The 21,936-nt window shown below is 48.1% G+C and overlaps 1 protein-coding gene across 1 annotated transcript in view; it reads right to left on the minus strand.

Moving 5' to 3' along the window:
* Window positions 1-2,043: 2,043 nt before the first annotated feature.
* The window catches only part of LOC311247709 (polycystin-1-like protein 2), a gene marked incomplete at both ends in the record, with an annotated part of 216,415 nt that continues 196,522 nt past the window's right edge, over window positions 2,044-21,936 (minus strand). Inside the window, one exon of the mRNA XM_084338717.1 lies at window positions 2,044-2,172. Within this exon, the coding sequence (XP_084194843.1) occupies window positions 2,044-2,172 (129 nt within the window). The remainder of the gene's footprint in view (window positions 2,173-21,936) is intronic.

Here is a 21,936-nt window from a genome sequence, read left to right on the forward strand (position 1 = left end):
TCACCTATTTCAAATTGTATCTGTTTTATCATATTCAATTGCTTATTGACCTGTGCAGATAAAATAGTATTGTACTCATCTCTTTGAGAGACTATAGAATTCAGGATGTCGGGATCCGCAGAGACCCTGTACAGGTGTTCTAGTTGAGACACAGAATCATCCAACTCCACTAGTCTTTTTGACATTTGTTTTCTCCTACCTGCCACGTATGATATGATGCTACCTCTAAGCACTGCCTTGATAGCTTCCCACAGTGTTGAGTCATCCACATCCCCTGTATCATTTGTGTCTATAATGTCAGGTAGCCTAGCTGACATGTATTTTAAGAAACTCTTCTCTTTTAAGATTGTGTTGTCAAATCTCCAGGTGCGTTCCTTTCTATGTCTAGTGAACCTAACATCCAGTGACATGGGAGCATGATCACTTATCAGGATAGTATGGTATTGTGTGGACACAACATTGGATATCAGTTTAGAGTCTAACAGCATGAAATCAATCCTAGAATAGGATTTATGCACTGGAGAGAAAAAAGAGTAGTCTCTATTGGTAGGATTGCGTAGCCTCCATATGTCAACCAGGTTTAGATTGTGCATGGCACTTTTTAACACCTCACTGGCTTTGCTGTTCACGGATACCTTTGATGACTTTTTATCCAACACAGGGTCAATTACACAATTGAAGTCGCCACCCAATATAATATTTGTATTACCGATGTCAGGAATTCTATTCAGAACTGTCTCAAAAAAATGTGGATCATCAAAATTTGGACCATACACGTTTATCAATGTTACAGGAACACAATTAAGTGTCCCTGATACAATTACAAATCTACCATTCGGATCTGCGATTGTGCATTCATGATTTTGGCCACTTACGGAGACCGTTTCACCCGTTCAGGAATCCTGATTCTTGTAAATTTGTTAGTACGAATTTTTTACCAAGATATTTACACAGGTACTTACGAACATGTTTGAGAATGAGGACCCCTGTTTTTTAGTCAGTCTTCAATAGCCTATTGTCATTCATTTCACCAATGCAATAAAGCAGTGTCTGCACCTGCAAAGTGACATTCTATCAGGCCAAACTTCAACCTTGAAATTAGTGTATCTCCTGACTCATTAATCATACAGTCACAAGAATGACACCCATCCACCATTTGAAAATCTATTTTTTCCCTACTCCCCCTGTGCTGTTCAACCCATTGTTATGGAACTTGCTCTGTGGCATTTTTGGGAAACAACTACGTTATTGTGTTATTTACATGCAGTAGTTGACAGATGAAACGGCCTGAACCGCCAGATCAAACAGAATTTGGATAAACACATGGAAAAAAGAAGTGATGTGTAACATTTGGTCCATTTTGCACCAAACTTGTCAAATATGTGTGTGAGGTGGTATAACCATGGTTGACAATAAAACATGGATTGAAAGGTTGTAAAATGTTGTGTGTGACAGTGACAACATATTGGGGAGATTGTTAAGCTTCGGCGGAGTGTAACCCTCTAGTATCTTTAATGTTCTTTTGTTTGAATGGTAAGAAATATGAGAATTACAGGAGAATAGCTTTATTCATGGCATATAAAGCAGCAGACAGGATTATGCTTTGCTCCTATGAACACAAATACAATAGTTGTTAGATGTTTACCCGACATCTTCATCTGAAGTAGTAGGTAGTGTATATTTTATTAAACCAATATAGTATAACATTTACATTTAGTAATTTAGCTGATGCGTTTATTCAAAGCGACTTTCAAGTTCTGTACAACAGGTCAGCAGGAATTGTACAACTCTGGCAGCTAAGTAACATTGTTCGTCAAACAGTGTTGAACTTGAGTGCTACAGTCTTGGCTTGGGTGCATAGTAGTAAAGACATATAGCATAGTAGGTAGTAATAATAGGCAAGGAAGATTACTTAGTAGCAAAGTGCATGATAGTAAAAGACAGTAGGAAGGTTAGTATAAGAAGCAGAGTGAGTGAAGCTTTACATTCTATAATGACGTTGGACCAATGTTTAGATCTGTTGATGAAGTGGTCGAGGATCCTTTATGGACACCAGTCAGAGACACTGTTCTCCTCAGGACTGGAGCCTTCTTTCTCCTCTTTAAACGTGATGCCAAAAAGACTGCAGAACTTCATCACCATCAGGTCCACAATCTCCTCTTCCTCAGATGGCTGAGAAACAAGGAACAGAACGTGTGTTTGTTTGTGGAACTCTGGCATGGAGCCTCCTCTAGTCCTGGATGGATTTTCTCTATGGTTGTAGCCTCTCTGACCAAACAAAACATGATTTGCTACAATAATTTCACTATACAATTGTTGAGATCAGAGTCTCTGTGTAGGATTGTTAGTAACTGTCTAACTGTACATATGGCTGTTTACACTAGTAACGGTTTACCTGCATATACTGTATAATTGTCTCCACCAGTGATTGTCTAGTTGCATATATATCTGTTCCCACTGGAGGGCGCTCTAGGCGGAGCCACCCAGGTACTTTACCTTATGGCAACTATAAAAGCAAAGGTATCCACCCATTTCGTTCTCTCCCCCAATGTCTCTCAGTGAGAGAAGACTTGTATTACTGCTGCTTACCATGTGAATAAAAGGAAGTCATGCCAGTTCAGGCTCAAGATAGAAACCATGCCTCTTGACCATATTATTGTCGCCCTATAGTTGAGTTCTGTTAACAGGTTATGGGCCCAGATAACGCCGGGGCAAAATAGTGGAGGTACTGTAGCAAGCTTAGCTGAAGTTATAGGCTAGGATAGCACCGGGAGCACCGCGTGGCTAGTCGCTAGCCCAACAAGAGCAAAAGCTAAGCATACCATTAACGAAGAGGATGGAAAGCAAGAGAAGAGACTGATGAAATATGACACGTATCATGTAATTTTATAAGCAGAGACATTCTCCCATCACTACACTATATAAAGCTTGTTTACGTCTCTCTCTCAGACAGAGGGCCACTCACAGATCAGTGACCTGCAAGCTGACCCCTGGTGCATGGTTCCGTCCCTCTCACACAAGCATACACATAGGACAAGCTCACACACATCCACACCCTCAAAGCACACACACACACAAACCTACACACACACACACACACACACAAACCTACACACACACACACACACACCCTTGTTCTCAACGCGCACACAGCACCCACCAGATTAGCCGGATCACATAAATTCAACAAAATGCCACAAGCCGACTAATATATGGCCAGGTCATCCAGTGGTCACATATTCCAGTCTCCATTAATCACAGATCGTTATCCTAGACACACACATGCACCAACTTACACGTACATGTGCGTTACATGCACTCATGCACGGCGGACATACAGGCTGACCAATACACACAGACACACAACGTGCACGCAGGACTGAGACCACATACACACTGGACTATGGGATCGCTAATAAAGATCACCCCCACAGGGAAGGGGGGACTTCTTCACTCTTTCTTCTTCTCTGCTTGGACTGGACTGCACGGACGAGACATGCTGGACTGACTCACAATGACTTGACTTTTATACTTTTCTTTATATACTCAACCGGCCGGTTGTAACAATCTTTAGATTTCAATTGTACCTTGCTAATTTACTTTTATGTTAAACTGTTTATAATAAATGCCTTCAAAAGTGTTTCATCTCTTATATTTTTAAGTATCGTTTACAACTTTCACGTTTGAATCTAAAACGTGACAATTTGGCGTTCCTGGTGGGCATTCAATCAGACTTACCAACCTAGCTGTTTGCGGACGATATTGACTGGAGACATCCACTCAGGATCCACTTTCAAAGGTAAGCAGATAAGCCTGTTACGTAAAAGTCGAAATCTGCATAGTTAAAACAGCCGTTATGAGTGGATGCATTCTCAATTATTGTCTTGTAAATAGGTGGCTAAAAATATAAGTAAAACCCATTGAATTGTGTTGTTGAAATGAATATTTGCAAGGTGCAATTTATAACTAGAACTTTTTATTAAATATTTTTTTTCCACTCACTCTCTCTCTCTCTCTCTTTTTTTTTCTACACTAGGTTAGAACCGACCCATTTATTTAAGTTAGGGTTGTTTGTTTAGGTTAGAGCCACAGTGTACAGGGGCTTGAGTATGGCCGGAGTGGTTGAGTAGACAAACCATGGGATTGTGTAGGGCTGAATTGCATGGGAATTACGAATGGGTTACGGTTAAGGCCAATCGGCCTTAATTAGTCCTGTTTAGTCTCCTAATTGCGTCAGCCAGCTGCAATCCTGGCCTGCGAAATAAGCTTAGTCGATTGAATATGGTTAGGTTATGAGTTGTGTTATATCGAGGTTTTATATTCTGTCCTTTTTTTCCCCCCTCTGCTGGTGTTGTTGTTGTTTGTGTTGAATGAAAAGTCCTTCTCTGAAAGGCAATGAGTACTGTCATAGGTTAGGAGAGACCCGTTTATTTAAGTTAAGGGTAATCAGTTGTTAAGTAGACATAAAATGGATTGCAGGTCTGGAGTGCGGGAGGATTACGAACAGATTACGAGTAAAGGCGCGATCGGCCTTTTCTTAGTCCTGGTATTGGTGTCTCAATTGCGTCAGTTGACTGCAATCCTAGTCTGCGAAATAAGCTTAGTCGATTGAAAAAGTTGTGAGTTACGAAGACCCCATGAATGTGGTTAGCATATGAGTTATGTTATACCGATATTTTATTCCCGTATTTTAGTGTTGAGTATTGTATTGTACAGGCTTCTTAAATTCTGAGTGTTGTTATATGTCCGGATGTGTGGAGTATTTGTTATGTCTTCCGTAGGTCGTTAGCTGTTTCCCAGGCTCCAGGCCTCGCCGTCGGAGTACGGTGTGGGTAGAGAGTACTGCAGTAGTGAATGGTATATTATATTGAAATTAGTATACTGGTGGTAGGGGGGCCATGTCCTGCTCTGCGAGGAGGGGTACTGGTTCAGCAGACTTTTGAACCCTCGCAGCGGCCGCGCGAGGGGGCAGGTCTGTGGAGCCACTGACGATTGAACCCTCTTCACATTGCAGTTTCAGACTATGCGTTGACGATTAGATGGATGTATCTAGTTCATTAACGATAGGCGGGTGTTATGTTATATTATATTATTATGTTATGCTATATAAGCAGTTGTGGGAGCGGGTATTATATTATTGTATTGTGCTATATAGGAGGAGTGGGTACCTGACTTCTCGTCGCGACCACTCTGGACACCGCCGTGTGCACTGCTGACGCACGACTCGTGGGCTGGAAGCAGTCGTTTTCGTTTTGGTTGGATACAGAGGCGTGCCGTGCACCACGCGCATATTCACATAAATATTGTACACTCAATATCTGCGTTATTACCACACGTATAGATGCTGTTGAACCAGCAATCTTTATTTTTTCTAATGCGAATTAACCGTATTGCGGGGTACAGCCGCGCTGATCATCATTCTATAATGAATTCTGACATTCTAATTGAATATATGATAGCGGGTTATATATGCAAGATGGACAATGGAACACTGGAACTGGGAATATTTGAAGGCACAGTTCGCTTTCAATGCAAACCCGCAAGTGTCTGAGGGCGCCGCTGCGTCCTACAGGGTTCACGTATTACATGAGCATGAATAAACGTATTATTGATAAACGCAAGGCACAAAGACCGTAGAGTATAATATGCCTAGTGGGACGATACAGATATCATTTTCGTCTTTCATTTGTTTGGCTCTGAAAACATAACCTTCCCATGTGATAGAATGGGATATACCAAAGACTGTCCTTTTCCGTTATATAGAAAAGACTTTAATTCCGGACTCAAGGTCCAGTTCGTTGTCCTGCAGAGGTCCTGCATTATTATTATAGTTACACGCACAATGTGCGGACTCCGACTCCGAACCATACTCCAGGGGAGCGTTTTTATTTTTTTCTCTGATCCGCGGTGCGGGGACTCTTGGTGCCGCTGCGCACACAGGACTGCATTGATGAAGAGTAGACGCACGTATTGGTATATAGAGCATACAATACTGAGACGCGCCGCCTATTCGAGGCCGCGGGCTGTTCATTCATTGTTTTCTTTTGGACGATGTGGGACCCTTGCGCTCGGTTCAGCCGACATCCACGTCTTATTACCCGGCCCGAGGAAGAACGATATGCGTCGGGCGCGTTGTCAGGATGGGGGGTGTGTGACATTGACAAGCGGTCACTGCGCTAATCATAGAACGTTATGTTACTGGAATTGGGATAAGGATGCTGCAATTATTATAAATTGGAGAAGCGGAGGTGTTTTGTTTTTTTTCTTTTGATAAATAGGAGAAGTTTTGATTTGTGCTTGCAGCGCCGCCACGCTACGATGCGAGACAAGCATGCATTTCGCTATCTATAAACGGCGAATTAGTGAGCGACCATGAATCATAATTTTAGTAATTTGACCCATTATTTGATTTTATTAGTCTTCCTGGGGTCCACCAGGAACAGTAATTATTATTGCGATTCTTTGTTTTTTAGAGACAGTACCAGACACGTATCGCATGATGATGATATCGGGTTGAATGAAATTACGTGCGTGCACGGTGGCGGAAGAACGAAGGTGGACGGGTGAATGAATGTGTGAATGAAAACTTTATTTGACGGATTGCAGAATGGGTACGATACAGTACGGCTCAGGGTCTCCCACATATTTTGTGTGCTTTGATAACAGTGTAGCCTGTGTTCTTTGTGTGGTTCTGCTAAAAGAGACACAATGTGAACCTTTCTTTGCTCGCTTACAGTGAAACCATAGAGCAGCCCCCAGGAGACCGATACGGTTTGGTAAGGGACTTAAAAATTTTCCAGCGCCTGTAATATTCGTTTTACATCATAACCATAAGATCTGTTGTGTGTCGTCACCCGAGTGAGAAGACGGGGTCTGGGCTAGAACGCTAATACATTCCACGTTTGCGTCCTATGGAAGTAAATAGAAGGCGTGACTGGATATCTGAGCGAGTGGTATGGATGTTTACAATCATGGTGAATATCGTCCTTACATTGCTCCCAAATCATGGACAATCTAGTCAATATAATCTAGTCTATAATCTGTAATCTGGTCAATATAATCATGGACATAGTATATAGGCCTATAGCCTCTGCGGTCCCATTGATTGGTTAGCGCATTTTATTAAGTACATCTAACGCAATAAACCCATATTTCCCACGGAGACGGTACAGGTGTGATTGACCAAATGTGCTGTTATTCTTGACGAAAGTTGTAATTTAGATTTGGCTATTATCCCTGTGATGAGAACTCAACGTGTATATACACTCATAAAATCGAATGGTTGTTAGTCAACATCCAGCGGACGTTGCTGTTTTGGTGGAACTTGTTTTTAGTGGGTCGTAAGTGTCTCGGTATATATATTTTCTTTGCAACTGTAGTGCCCGGAGGAAAGAGGAATAAACGGAGGTAACGTAATGCTTGTTTAATGTACAAAGCCACGTCAGTAAACAAGAACACCAGTACATGAATCCCAGCACAGCCATGAATGAATAACAACCCGTGCAACCTAAATAGATGTCCCCTCTGGCGCCCGGTGCCAGATCATTAGTTCCCTCCCACTACACAACATAGTCAGAAGATGAACACGAACCAATACTGTAGTCACTACACCAGCCCCCCCAGTGTTCACCTCAATATACGAAATCCTCACGGTGAGGAGGGCGTATGGCCCGGCCCCTACGACTGTAGGTAACGTCAGGAGGTGCGGGAGGGGGTGTGACAGCGTCCGTCACATCCTCCTGCCGAGCAGGATGGGGGTCAGTGACCAGACGCTCACGAGCGGCGGGGGGTCCGAGGGGTCGCAGGGGGGAATGGCCCCGGCGTGGCAGGGGAGGCAGGACCGGGGGCCGGCCCCTGCGCGGCGGCAGGGCCAAGTCCAGGGGCAGTTCAAGGTCCAAGTGTGCCGGCTTGAGGCGATCCACGGAAACACACTCAGGCCTACCCCCCACGTCGACCACAAAGTTCTTGGCCCTGGCCTCGATGACGCGGAAGGGTCCGTCGTAAGGAGGGCGTAGCGGAGTCCTGTGGCCATCGTGACGGATGAACACGAACCTCGCCGAGTGCAGCTCCGGGGGCACCCTCGACGTAGGGACCCCATGCTGCGTAGTCGGGACCGGGACGAAAGTCCTGGCGCTGTCCAGCAGCGAGGCGCGCTGAGCAGCGGCAGACCAGGGCTCTGTCGACCTGGGAATAAAGTCACCGGGGACCCGTAGCGGTTGTCCAAAAACCAGCTCGGCCGACGACGACTGGAGGTCCTCCTTTGGCGCCGTCCTGAGCCCCAGCATGACCCACGGGAGCTTGTCCAGCCAGTCGCCGTCCGTGAGGCTGGCTCGAAGGGCGGCCTTCATGGAGCGATGAAAACGCTCGCAGAGCCCATTTGCCTGCGGATGGTAGGCGGTCGTACGGTGGAGCTTGACCCCCAGACTCTCCGCCACCGCCGCCCACAGTTCCGAAGTGAACTGTGAGCCACGGTCAGAGGAGAGATCAGCCGGGGTGCCGTAGCGGGAGACCCACACCGAGATGAATGCCCGGGCCAGGTCGGGGGCCGTCGTTGAGGAGAGTGGGACCGCCTCCGGCCAGCGAGTCGTCCTGTCCACCATGGTAAAAAGGTAGTTGTATCCGTGCGAGGGGGGCAACGGTCCCACCAGGTCCACGTTGACATGGTCGAACCGCCGCTCGGGCACAGAGAACTGTTCCAGGGGGGCCTTGATGTGCCGATGCACCTTGGCGCGCTGGCAGGCGGTGCACGTGTCGACCCAGGCTCTCACATCCCTCTTGAGCCCCTGCCACACAAATTTCTCCGACACCAGTCGCGAGGACGGCTTCCTGCCAGGGTGAGACAAGCTGTGTATGGCCTCGAAGACAGGGCGCCTCCAGTTGGCGGGGACCACCGGCCGTGGATGACCCATGGAGACGTCGCACAAGAGCGTAGCCCCCGCGTCACCGAACACCACCTCCTCCAGGCGCAGTCCAGTGTCCGACGACCTGAGAGCTTGGACGGCAGGATCGGCGGCCTGGTCCGCAGCCATGCTGACGTAGTCCAAACCCAGCTGCACCGCACCGACCACCGCTCTGGAGAGACAATCTGCCACCTGGTTGGACTTCCCAGCAACGTGCTGGATGTCCGTGGTGAACTCGGACACGTAGGCGAGCTGGCGCTGCTGGCGGTCGGACCACGGCTCCGCCGCCTTGGACATGGCGTGCGTGAGCGGCTTATGGTCCACGTAGGCCGTAAACTCGCGTCCCTCCAGCAAGAAACGGAAGTGCCTGACAGCAAGCCACAGCCCGAGGAGCTCCCTGTCGAACGTGCTGTACCTCTGTTCCCTGGGCGACAGCTGGCGGCTGAAGAAGGCAAGCGGCTGCCAGGCGTCCCCAACCCACTGCTCGTACACCGCTCCCACAGCAAAATCAGAGGCGTCCGTGGTGAGAGCGGTGGGCGCCGAGGGCGAGGGGTGGGCCAACATGGCCGCACGGGCCAGGGCCTCCTTGGTGTCTTGAAAAGCCTTGACCCGCTCCGCCGTCCAGTCCACCGGCTGCTTCATCGTCTTGCCCTTCTGGGCGTCGTACAGAGGCCGCAGGATGTGAGCGATGTGGCGGAGGAAACGATAATAAAAAGTCACCATCCCGATGAACCCCTTGAGCTCGCTGACTGTGCGGGGGCGCGGAAACGCGGCGACAGCTTCCACCTTCGAGGGGAGGGGGGTCACCCCCTCTGCGGAGACCCGGTGCCCGAGGAAGTCGATGGCGCCCCGCCCGAACTCACACTTCGCCGGGTTGATGATCAGCCCGTGCTGGCTGAGCCGTGAGAACAGGGTTCGGAGGTGGGACAGGTGCTCCTCCTCAGTGGCGCTCGCTACGAGGATGTCGTCCAAGTAGACGAAGAGGAATGGCAGGTCCCGGAGCACCGAGTGCATGAGGCGTTGGAAGGTCTGCGCCGCGTTCTTCAGGCCGAACGGCATTCGCAAGAACTCGAAAAGCCCAAAGGGCGTGACGACGGCCGTCTTGGGGACGTCCTCGGGGTGCACCGGCACCTGATGGTACCCCCGTACCAGGTCCACTTTCGAGAAGAAGCGATTGCCTGCCAGGTTCGCCGCAAAGTCCTGGACATGCGGGACCGGGTAGCGGTCAGGCTTGGACGCGTCGTTGAGGCGGCGGTAGTCCCCACATGGGCGCCACCCACCGTCTGACTTAGGAACGATGTGCAGGGGAGACGCCCAAGGGCTGTTCGAGCGCCGAACGATGCCCACCCGCTCCATGTGCGCAAACTCCGCCCTGGCGACGGCCAGCTTCTCCGGGTTGAGGCGTCTGGCCCTGGCGTAGAGGGGCGGCCCACTGGTCTCAATGTGGTGCTCCACCCCGTGTTTCACCGTGGGCGAGGAAAAAGTGGGCTTGCCCAGGTCGGGGAACTCAGCGAGCAGCCGAAGGTACTGGTCACTTTCGGCGAGTGTATTGGACCACCCGCCGTAGATGGCCTCCCCCTGCGTACATGCAAAGGAAGCGAAAGTCTGCGAGTTGACCAGGCGCTTGTTCCCCACGTCCACCAGCAGGTTGTGGGCGCACAGAAAATCCGCGCCAAGGAGGGGGAACGTGACAGCCGCAACGACAAAATCCCACGAAAAACATTGTCCTCCGAAGCATACGTCCACCGCCCTTGTGCCGTAAGAGCGGATGGGCGTGCCGTCCGCGCCCGCCAACTGCGGACCGCGCTCTTCTTTTGCCACATCCGACCTCTCTGCCGGAATGATGCTCCACTGGGCACCCGTGTCGCAAAGGAAACTGCGACCAGAGGCGGTGTCTCGGATGAAGAGCAGCCTGTTGGTTACGCCAGCGCTCAGGGCCACTACTGAGCGCCGGCCCCGCCGTTTCCCGTAGGTCCGAAGGTGCAGGGTGAGCGGCACCGTCTGGCCTTGGCGCCAAACGTGGCATGGAAGAAGCAATGGCCCGCTGCGTTACCGTGCTGACCAGAAGGCCTGGCGTCATCCCTCGCTCTCCTGCGACGGTCCGGTGGCGGGGCGGTCGCGGGAGCGAGCAGGTCGGTGGACCGCTGAGGCATGGCCAAAACGAAACGGTCCGCCTCCCTGGCCAGGGCGCGGGGGCCCACGATGTCGGTGTTGGCCAGTGCCATCCTCACTTGTGCCGGCAGCGTGCGCATGAACAGCTCCGTAAAGAGGATCATGGGGTCTTCTCTCCCCAGCAGATTCAGCATCCTCTCCATGCGGGCAGAAGGTCTCTCGTCTCCCAATTCCGACATAGAAAATAAGCGGCGCACCCTCTCTGCAGCGGACAGTTCAAATGTATCTAGCAGTAGGGTCTTGAGGCGCTCATATTTGTTCGTCGCCGGGGGATCAGACAAAAAACCCACCACTCGAGCTGCGGTGGAGCTGCCCAACACTGCCACCGTGTGGTTGTACCGGTCGTCGTCGTCATCCACGTTGCTCTTGTTGAAGTTTGCCTCCACAATAGCAAACCATGCAGCCGGAGCCGCCTCCCAGAACTCAGGTAGTTTGATCGTGGGCGCGCGCGCACCCTGCGCTTCCCTGACAGGGGACGGTGATGGCTGCCGATGGCCAGAACGTCTTCCTCGTCCGGACATTTTGAAAGAATGTTCGTCGCTGATTATTGTACACAATCCGCCGTAACAAAAATCCACGTCAGGGTCACCAGTGTAGTGCCCGGAGGAAAGAGGAATAAACGGAGGTAACGTAATGCTTGTTTAATGTACAAAGCCACGTCAGTAAACAAGAACACCAGTACATGAATCCCAGCACAGCCATGAATGAATAACAACCCGTGCAACCTAAATAGATGTCCCCTCTGGCGCCCGGTGCCAGATCATTAGTTCCCTCCCACTACACAACATAGTCAGAAGATGAACACGAACCAATACTGTAGTCACTACACAACTTTGATTCACTGATAAAACGATTTAATCACAACATCACGACAGGACGCCAGCATGCGTGTATGGGGTTCAAGAGTGTTGATATTTGTTCCACTTGCACGTATTCTGAGTGGCTCTATGCGGTCGGATGTCTGGATTCTAAATAAAACTGTTGCCTTATGATGCCTCGTGAGGTGGAAAGACAGGGAGGGTTTGCCGTATAGGATAAATATGATGGAAGTTATATTTTAGTCATAAGTCTTCTGAGGACGGAAGTAATTACGGCAGTATGGTTTCTTTGTTGACAGATGTGAAGCTCGTCTGATTATTGTCACTGTGGCGAGCTGTAGAAGGTCCTATAGTCATATGCGCGCGCGTGTGTGTTTACCGTTTGAATAATTAGGCATAATTCTAATAAGAAGTTAATCCTTGTCTGTATTACTTATTCATTAATTAATTTGTCACTGATGCTGAAGGCAGGTCTGTCTTCTAAAGGCGGTTTTGATCTCCATAATATAGGACTGGATATATTTATAGCATCTTTAAAAACCACAGAACAGAGTTACAAACAACTTTAAAAAAAAAAAAAAAAAGCGTAGGAGATAATAGAAACACATATTAGGCCTGTATACATTATACAACCATACATATTATAAACGATTAGGGATTATTTTTAAATTGGATCTGCTGTAAATACAGCTGAGGTTTGGTGGCAGGTTAATCCAAGGAGTAAATGCTCTACAAGTAAAATATATCCTTAGAGCGCTCTGGTATACTGCTCATGCACAGTATTACAAATAACTATCTGTTTATGTATGGTTACAGGAGTTTTTACTGCTCATGACCAACTTGGACAGCATGAGTGTATTATAGGACAATCTATCTTCAACGTTAGACCAAGAGAGGCACGCGGCGGGCATGCATGCGGCTCACATTAGACCTTGGTCAGCAGCCCATCATGTAGTACAGTACTAACCGTGCTGCCCAGTTCGGGGCAACCTGGAGTTTACAGAGGTCACCGCTGGCAGTGCCACATCGCAGAGCGATGGTCAAGATGACGTGTAACTAAACGTTGCACCATCTGACATGAGTACGTCTCCTGGAAATACCGATTGCTCTTCCCATTTAAAAGAACAATATAATTAATATGCTGAGATCAAGACAGAGTGCTATCCAGCTGCACTCCAAGAAGATTAGTACTTTTGACTTGTTGAACTGCCGGATTACACAAGTTTAAATGAATTTTTGGATTTGTAGATTACCTGCCTTGCACAGTGCATTTGGTTTTGGGGATTTTGAGGGCAGGTCTGCTGCATGCTGCCCAGTCATGCGCGGCATTAGACCGCTCACGGCTTCAGTGTGCATTATTGTATGATGGTGCAGCGTGGACGCGTCCCCCTCTCTCTCTCTCTTGCATCCAACGAGTCATGTGTCTGTATTTTGTAATCAATCTGACAGATGGCTGGCCGTGCGCGACGGGGGACAGGGGGCGCAGAGCGACAGCAGAACCTCACGTACTGCTTTATTTAGAATTTCCTCGTTCATAAATAGAAACGCAACTTCTTACTGTTACCTCACGTACTGCTTTATTTAGAATTTCCTCGTTCATAAATAGAAACGCAACTTCTTACTGTTACCTCACGTACTGCTTTATTTAGAATTTCCTCGTTCATAAATAGAAACGCAACTTCTTACTGTTGGGAGGGAAACCAGCTACATTTCCCAATTGACAAAGACAAGGTATTCACAGACTATCTGACATATACAGTGAATACGGTCTCAGATCATTTCAAGAGCTCATACAAATCTATAATGTCCCTAGTACATATTTTTTTAATTTACAGTTACGCACTGCAATGCGCACTTATGGTGTCCCATGGAATCAGCCTTTACCAGGTCACCCTTTAATGAATATAGTGAATGGCATGGATATAGTGAATGGCATAAATGTTAAAAATGGTTTTGTTTCTGGGTTATATAATGAAATACAAGGAAAACTAAACAGAACTACAGGTAATACCGCTGTCTGGAACATAGATTTAAAGAATTACAACGCCTGCATAAATTGGCAGAATGTATGGGATAATATTCCACTAACCTCTCGTAATTATAATAACCAATTAACTCATTACAAAATGATACAAAGATTTTATCTGTCACCCGGGAAACTCTGTCAAATAAAAATATTACAAAGTCCTCTATGTGCTTTATGTCCGCAAAAAGTTATAGGAGCATACATACATATGATGTGGGAATGTCCCGGAGTACTCGCTTTTTGGGCCAAGGTTGCATTATTTCTCACTAATATAACGGAGATAAACATACCTTGTTTGCCACACATTTTATTATTAAATGATGATTCATCTCTAAAATTAACACCTCACAAAAAGAGTGTTTCTGGCCGGTTTAACGGCAGCAAGGGAAATGCTCGTAATGAGATGGAAACCACCCCATAGTCTCAATATTTACCGTTGGAAACTGTCCTTCTACGAAGTATTGAGATTAGAGGCATCCAGTGCTAGAGCACAGGGAGCAAGGACGGAATCGATCCAAATATTGCTTACTGCGGCCCAGAAGGTAAAATCAGTACTCCACTAGGTTGAACACTCGTACCTTGACACCAGAGAATAAACAAAGATCATGTTGCTGTTGTTTCCATTTATCTTTTCCATTTGTCTTTTCCTTTTCTGTTTACTGCTATAATTTGTTGTGGTTGTTTCTAGGCAGACTACACAGTATATGAATATACTGACGGACAATCTATACTGAAAAGACACTTTTTATGCCGCTGTGTGAATTAATATGAAATGCTGATGTGAATGTCTTTCCTCTGAACTTGTTTGAAAGAAAAGACAAAATAGAAAGTTGTCACAAAAAAAAAAAAAAAAAAATGGAAACGCTCTGAGGACCCTAGCTGGAGCCCTCATCCAATGTCACTTTGACTATGCTTGCACTTCATGGTGCGGCAACATATCAAAACGAATGAAGACAAAGCTCCAGACCTCCCAAAACAAACTAGTGAGACTCTTGCACAACCTTCACTTTGGGACTCACCTAACGCCAGCCCAATTTAGCAGTCTGGGATGGCTTAGGGTTGAAGATGAAACACCAGCTTAAAATGCTACTGGTTTTTAAAGTACTGAAAGAAACGGTCCCCAAGTACCTGGTAAATTATTTTAATAAAGTAGGCGATGTCCACAAACACGCCGCAAGAGGAAGCCCCACGGACCTGGTCCCGCCGAGAGTCAGAACATGCATGGGGAAAGATGCATTTTTTACTCGGCTGCGGTAATGTGGAATGCCCTGCCAACATTCATAAAACTCCTGAACTCCCCTCTCGGATTTAAATCCGCCCTAAAAACATGGCTCAGCAGCAACTCAAATTGGTCTTAGAATGTTTTTTATCTCTTTTATCATAACTTGGCTTTTATTTCTTTTATCATGAGTTGCTTTTAAGGGTTTGCGGATTTTCTTTTAACATTCGTTAACTGTATGAGTTGTCAGGTTAGGTATTTTTATACACATTTTTAGAATGTATCCTGTCTAGTGTACATGTCCATTTGTGTTTCTGTGCCTTTTCATGTTCCATGTATGGGCCACAATGGAAACAAGCCTTGGCTTTATTGTGTTTTATCCATTTGACCAGCGTTGTGGACACTGTTATTGTCTTGTCTTTTATAATGTTTTTTTTTGTCCTACGATTTGTGTCAAGATAAATCAATCAATCAATCTACAAGCCCTGACGCACACGCTGATAATCTCGCTAGCACACGCCCTTACACTGGCGCGCACGATCACGACACACACACACACATACATACACACACGCACACACACGTTGTCTGCACGCACACACAACCTAATACGAACACAGGCACACACACACACGCACTCTGATACACACACGTACACTGGCGCATGAACACACAGACTCTGATACACACACGCGCTGACTGCGCGCACGTCGCACACGACACTCCGCTTCGCTCTCTCTCCCTATTTGGTCCTTATTTTACGTTATTTAAATTTTTTGGGTGTAGATTTTGTATTTTTTCTTTTTACTCTTTTTGGGTTTTGAGTCTGGTTCATTTTAAGTTTGCCGTTTTATTGTAATCTCTGTCTGGATGTCATTTTGATGTGTTGGATTGATTGGTAATGTTGGCGGGGAGGGCCGCTGTTCTATTCTTCTCTCTCTCTCTCTCTGTGACTCTGGGGCGGGCAGCGGACTTGATCCCACACGGACCCAATACTCAGCCATGGATATCCTCAGTCAAGGGGGGACGGGCCATGGTGGGACGGGCCATGGTGACTGTGGTGACAGCTGGACCACACTGACAGCATGGAGGAGAGGAGGTGGAGTATGAGACATTGGAACTCTAAGTAGTGACGTTACATCCCCCGATGGCTCTGTGGTCGAGGTCCTGCTGGGCCTGGCGACCTGGGGTCATGGGCTAGCACGGAGCAGTGGTACAGAGGACCCCCCGCTGTGAAGCCATGGAGCGGTTTGGACGAATACGGGTCTGTCTTTGTCGGATATGTTTGTGTCGCTGATGCTAGTGCTCTTATCATCCTGAAGGGTGGTTGCTGCTGCACTTACCGAGGACAAGGACTCGGCCGTTGGGATGGACGCTCACTGAGGTTGACAGAGGACGTGTGCCGCTGCTACATCTCTCTGTATCCTCCTGGACAGACGTCTGTATCCTCCTAAAAAGCCATCTCTCAGTATTCTACCAAGAGCCATGACAGTCCCCACCACGGTGCTATCCACTCCTCCCCTCTTCTACTCCTCCTCCCCCGTTTATCCCCCACTGACTGTGCAGGATGTGGAGCTGTCCGTGACTGTGCAGGAAGTGGAGCTGTCCAATGCCACGTAGTGACTGTGCAGGAAGTGGAGCTGTCCAATGCCACGTAGTGACTGTGCAGGAAGTGGAGCTGTCCAATGCCACGTATTACCAGGTCGTGATATCCAGATATGGGAGGAAGCTATGACTGGTCTCTCCTCACCGGATGACACCGGGAGAAGAAGCCTCATATTATAGGACTCTGTCTCCTACTCTCTCATCTCTCTGTCCCTCTCTTGACCGCACCAAATTCTCTCTCTCTCCTCTGGGCCCCCAAATGTATGTGGTCACACTCCACAAGCCCAACTAGATTAGTGTTGGTCATCCCGTACGTTGAACATTGTGATTGGAAATGTGTCCAGAGGTATGCTGAGATCCATCGCGGACGTCGGAGTCCTGTGCCGAGGACGTTTTTTCCTGAACTTCGATATTGGATATTTTTTGGCCTTTTAGCAGGTTCATGCTTAGTGAGGTTGGGGTCTGTGGTATGTGTTTATGATTCATCCGCAGCCTTGTTCTTGCTAGGTGTTGGTAGGAACATTAGGGTGGTCTCCATTCCTGTGTCCTTTAGCAGTAGATATTGTGTAGATCATTTGTTTCCTGTTTTGCCGTGTCATTTTGTTTTCATGCAGTTGTTTTGACAGGGGCGGACCAAGTTCACATTTACTCTGGTGAGGGGGTTGTGGTTGTGGCCACGACCCCCCCGCCGGGCTGTGTGGGGCTGGTTCTCCTCTTCCACTAGATTGTGGTCCGGGCTGATATACGGAGCCACGGATTGCTGTTGTTTGATTTCGGTTGTTTTTATTGTACACTGTTATGTTCTGTTTAACGACTCACAGTGAGTCTGATGATACTGTGAGCTGCGCCGAGGGCCGTCACCATATGTCGGGACATGGGACGATGTGGGCCTTTTATCCTCCAATTATATCATAGTTTTGAGCAAGTTATTATTCAAGTGTGTTCTTTGATGGGCCGTACTTTCTAGGCCGTAGATTGTCTCTGGAGGTTTTTTTGGCCACATGCAGTGTTTGATGTGACCAGTGGAGGAGTTGATGGTTGTGCCATTTCTCTATTGACTCTTGTGGGTCGGCCGGTTGGGTGTATTTTTTATTATGTGGTTGTTTGTTGATGATTTTGCTTAAGGTCCTTTTGCTTAAGGTCCCCCTTCTATTTCATTTTTCCCTACCTGTAGGTAGGGAGGGGGGACTGATGAAATATGACACGTATCATGTAATTTTATAAGCAGAGACATTCTCCCATCACTACACTATATAAAGCTTGTTTACGTCTCTCTCTCAGACAGAGGGCCACTCACAGATCAGTGACCTGCAAGCTGACCCCTGGTGCATGGTTCCGTCCCTCTCACACAAGCATACACATAGGACAAGCTCACACACATCCACACCCTCAAAGCACACACACACACAAACCTACACACACACACACACACACACAAACCTACACACACACACACACACACCCTTGCTCTCAACGCGCACACAGCACCCACCAGATTAGCCGGATCACATAAATTCAACAAAATGCCACAAGCCGACTAATATATGGCCAGGTCATCCAGTGGTCACATATTCCAGTCTCCATTAATCACAGATCGTTATCCTAGACACACACATGCACCAACTTACACGTACATGTGCGTTACATGCACTCATGCACGGCGGACATACAGGCTGACAAATACACACAGACACACAACGTGCACGCAGGACTGAGACCACATACACACTGGACTATGGGATCGCTAATAAAGATCACCCCCACAGGGAAGGGGGGACTTCTTCACTCTTTCTTCTTCTCTGCTTGGACTGGACTGCACGGACGAGACATGCTGGACTGACTCACAATGACTTGACTTTTATACTTTTCTTTATATACTCAACCGGCCGGTTGTAACAATCTTTAGATTTCAATTGTACCTTGCTAATTTACTTTTATGTTAAACTGTTTATAATAAATACCTTCAAAAGTGTTTCATCTCTTATATTTTTAAGTATCGTTTACAACTTTCACGTTTGAATCTAAAACGTGACAAGACAAGTGGCCGACATTCAATGGAAAAGCAGAGAACTACGAGCTCTGGGAAGAGCGTATGCTGTGCTGCATGCACGGGGCGGGAATGAAGGAGACGATCCTGGGGGCCCCCACTGGAGAACTGACAGCGGAAGAGCAAGCCCTGGACGACCAGCGGAATGCTAGCTCGTACTGTGAGTTAGCGCCGATGCTTGACGACACCAGCCTGGGGCTGATATTCCGCGACACTAAAGACAGAGGCAGAGAAAGCCTGGCGGTACTGAGAAAGCATTTCATCGGGCGAGGAAGACCCAGAGTCGTGGCCCTCTACACAGCACTAACGGGCCTGAGGAAGGGGACCACCGAAACTGTGACCGAATACGTCAACAGAGCGGAGCAAATCACGACGCCATTGAGGAGTGCCGGAGAAGCACCGAGCGATGGGCTAATGATGGCGATGATAATGAGAGGACTACCGGAGCTGTACAAACCGTTCACACTCCTGATAACACACGGTTCAACGGACATTACGTTGGGACAGTTCAAGGCTAAGTTAAGGAACTTCGAGGCCTCAGAAGACACCCACCCAGCCGCGGAGGAGGGGGAGAGGGTGCTAAAGGGCGACGCCAAGAGAGAGAACCAGGACCACGACGGAACTGACGTGTTGGCGATGCGGAGATAAAGGCCATCGGAGAAGCGAATGCACAAAGACTGTCTGGTGTATCCACTGGGCACACAGACAGAGTGTGCATGAAGAAACACGACCAGAGCACGCGTAGGGTTGCCACCTTTGACTAATAGAAATAAGGGACGCCTGTCATCGAGCGTGCGCGATAAAAAATTGTGGCCGGTTTTGGGGCGTTTTTGGGGCGAAAATGGCCGGATTTTGTCACTATTTATTTTTTTACTTTATTTCGGTTTTAGGGTTAGGGTTATGTTATTTAATTATTTGAGGGAGCCAGCCCCCCAAACTCCTGAAATGCATAGAAATCTATGAAATCTAAATAAAATAATCTATGACATTTATATTAAAAAGAGCTAGTCCCCCAAACCCCTAAAATACATAGAAATCTATGCATTTTGGAACAGTTACTAATATCAAGTCAAGTCAAGTCAAGAGTTTTATTTGTCACGGCATACAAGTATACAATGAAATGCGGGTGGTCTTGCCCGCAACGATGTGCAATACAGTGGTACAACATATAATAGAATCCAATAAAAACAACATTGTGCAATAAACAGGTAACAGGTAACATGGTGTGACATCTCGGTATCTGTACATAGTTATTTACAGAGCATATAGGACATGCTAGGTAGCTTTGGTAGTGCAATACACTGTTACTGTTATACTAATTTAAAGTGGCCTTTCCTTTTGGCCATAAGTGGGTGTGTGCGGCATGAGTGTGTGCCCGCTCATGGTAAAGTGTTAAAGTGGCTGCTAGTGTGTGAGCGTGCACAGCGTGCGTGTCGTGTGTGTGCTTGTGTGTGGATAGTTCAGTGTTCTGTGGCACTCAATGTTCATTGTTCAAGGCTCTGATGGCCTGGTGGAAGAAGCTGAGCCTAAGCCTCTCTGTCCTAGTAGCTGGGGTTCACAGGCTGTTATTGGGGTGGTGGGGGTCTTTCATTATTCTGCAGGCTCTGGATTTGCACCTCTTGTTGTATAGAACCTGCAGAGGAGGTAGTGCAATACCCGTGGTACGCTCGGCTGAGCGCACCACTCTCTGTAGGGCCTTCTTGTCCTGTGCCGTGCTGTTTCCATACCAGGCAGTGATGTTTCCGGTCAAGATGCTCTCTACAGCTCCTGAGTAGAAGGACTGGAGTATCTTCCCCGATACTCTGAACTTCCTTAACTGTCTCAGGTGGTAGAGGCGCTGCTTCGCCTTCTTTACTACTGTGTCTATGTGTGTTGACCATGTCAGATCCTCTGAGATGTGGACCCCCAGGTACTTAAAGCTGCTCACCCTGTCCACGGTAGCCCCGTTAATCATCAGTGGTGTGTGTGTCTCCTGCTGTCCTCTCCTATAATCCACGATCAGCTCCTTGGTTTTACCAATGTTCAGGAGCAGGCTGTTGTCCTGGCACCAGCGTTCCAGTACCTCAACCTCCTCCCGGTAGGCCTTCTCGTCGTTGTCCGAGATCAGCCCCACCACCACTGTGTCGTCTGCGAACTTCACTATGGAGTTGGAGCTGAACTTGGCCACACAGTCGTGTGTGTATAGTGAGTACAGCAGGGGGCTCAGAACACAGCCCTGGGGGGACCCGATGCTCAGGGTGATGGTGTTGGAGGTCTGACCCCCCACCCTGACCGCCTGGGGTCTTTCACTCAGAAAGTCCAGTACCCAGGCGCTCAGGGCGGAGCTCAGACCCAGCTCGATCAGCTTGTCCACCAGTCTGGTGGGGACTATGGTGTTGAACGCTGAGCTGTAGTCAATGAACAACAGTCTCACATAGCCCCCCTTCTGACGGTCCAGGTGAGAGAGGGTGCTGTGCAGTACTTGGGAGACCGCATCGTCAGTGGACCTGTTTGGCCTGTATGCAAATTTCATAGGGTCCATATCGCTGGGGAGGGAGGCACAAATGTGATCCTTGACCAGCCTCTCGAAACATTTCATGGCCACAGAGGTGAGTGCCACCTGTCTGTAGTCATTGAGACCTGCTGGGGAGGGTTTCTTTGGTACCGGGATAATGGTAGACATCTTGAAGCAGGCAGGGACCACTGACTCCTTCAGGGATCGATTAAATATGGTGGTGAACACAGGGGCTAGCTGGTTAGCACAGGACTTGAGTATGCGTCCTGTTATTCCATCTGGGCCAGCCGCCTTCCTGGTGTTCACCTGCATAAATGCTCTCCTCACACTGTGTACCGTCAATGAGAGATCGTCCCCGCCCCCCGCGGATGCCCCCCCCCCCCCTCCACAACAGCCGGCGCACCAGTGACGTCACTAGCCGTTGGGCTAGCAGTGCCACTGTTTGCACCAAACCGCGCGTAGAAGGTGTTGAGCTGGTCCGCAAGGGAGGTGTCGTCGCTCCCCATTGAGGGGGCGCTGACTTTGTAGTCAGTTATAGCCCTCAGTCCTTGCCATAAGCCTCTTGTGTCATTCTGTGCCATTTGTGCCTCCATCTTGTCGGCATACGTCCTCTTAGCAAGTTTAACAGCCTTGCGCAGAGTGTAGACTGTTGTCT

This window comes from Notolepis coatsorum, assembly GCF_963971535.1.
Source record: "Notolepis coatsorum genome assembly, contig: SCAFFOLD_222, whole genome shotgun sequence".
Lineage (NCBI taxonomy): Eukaryota > Metazoa > Chordata > Actinopteri > Aulopiformes > Paralepididae > Notolepis > Notolepis coatsorum.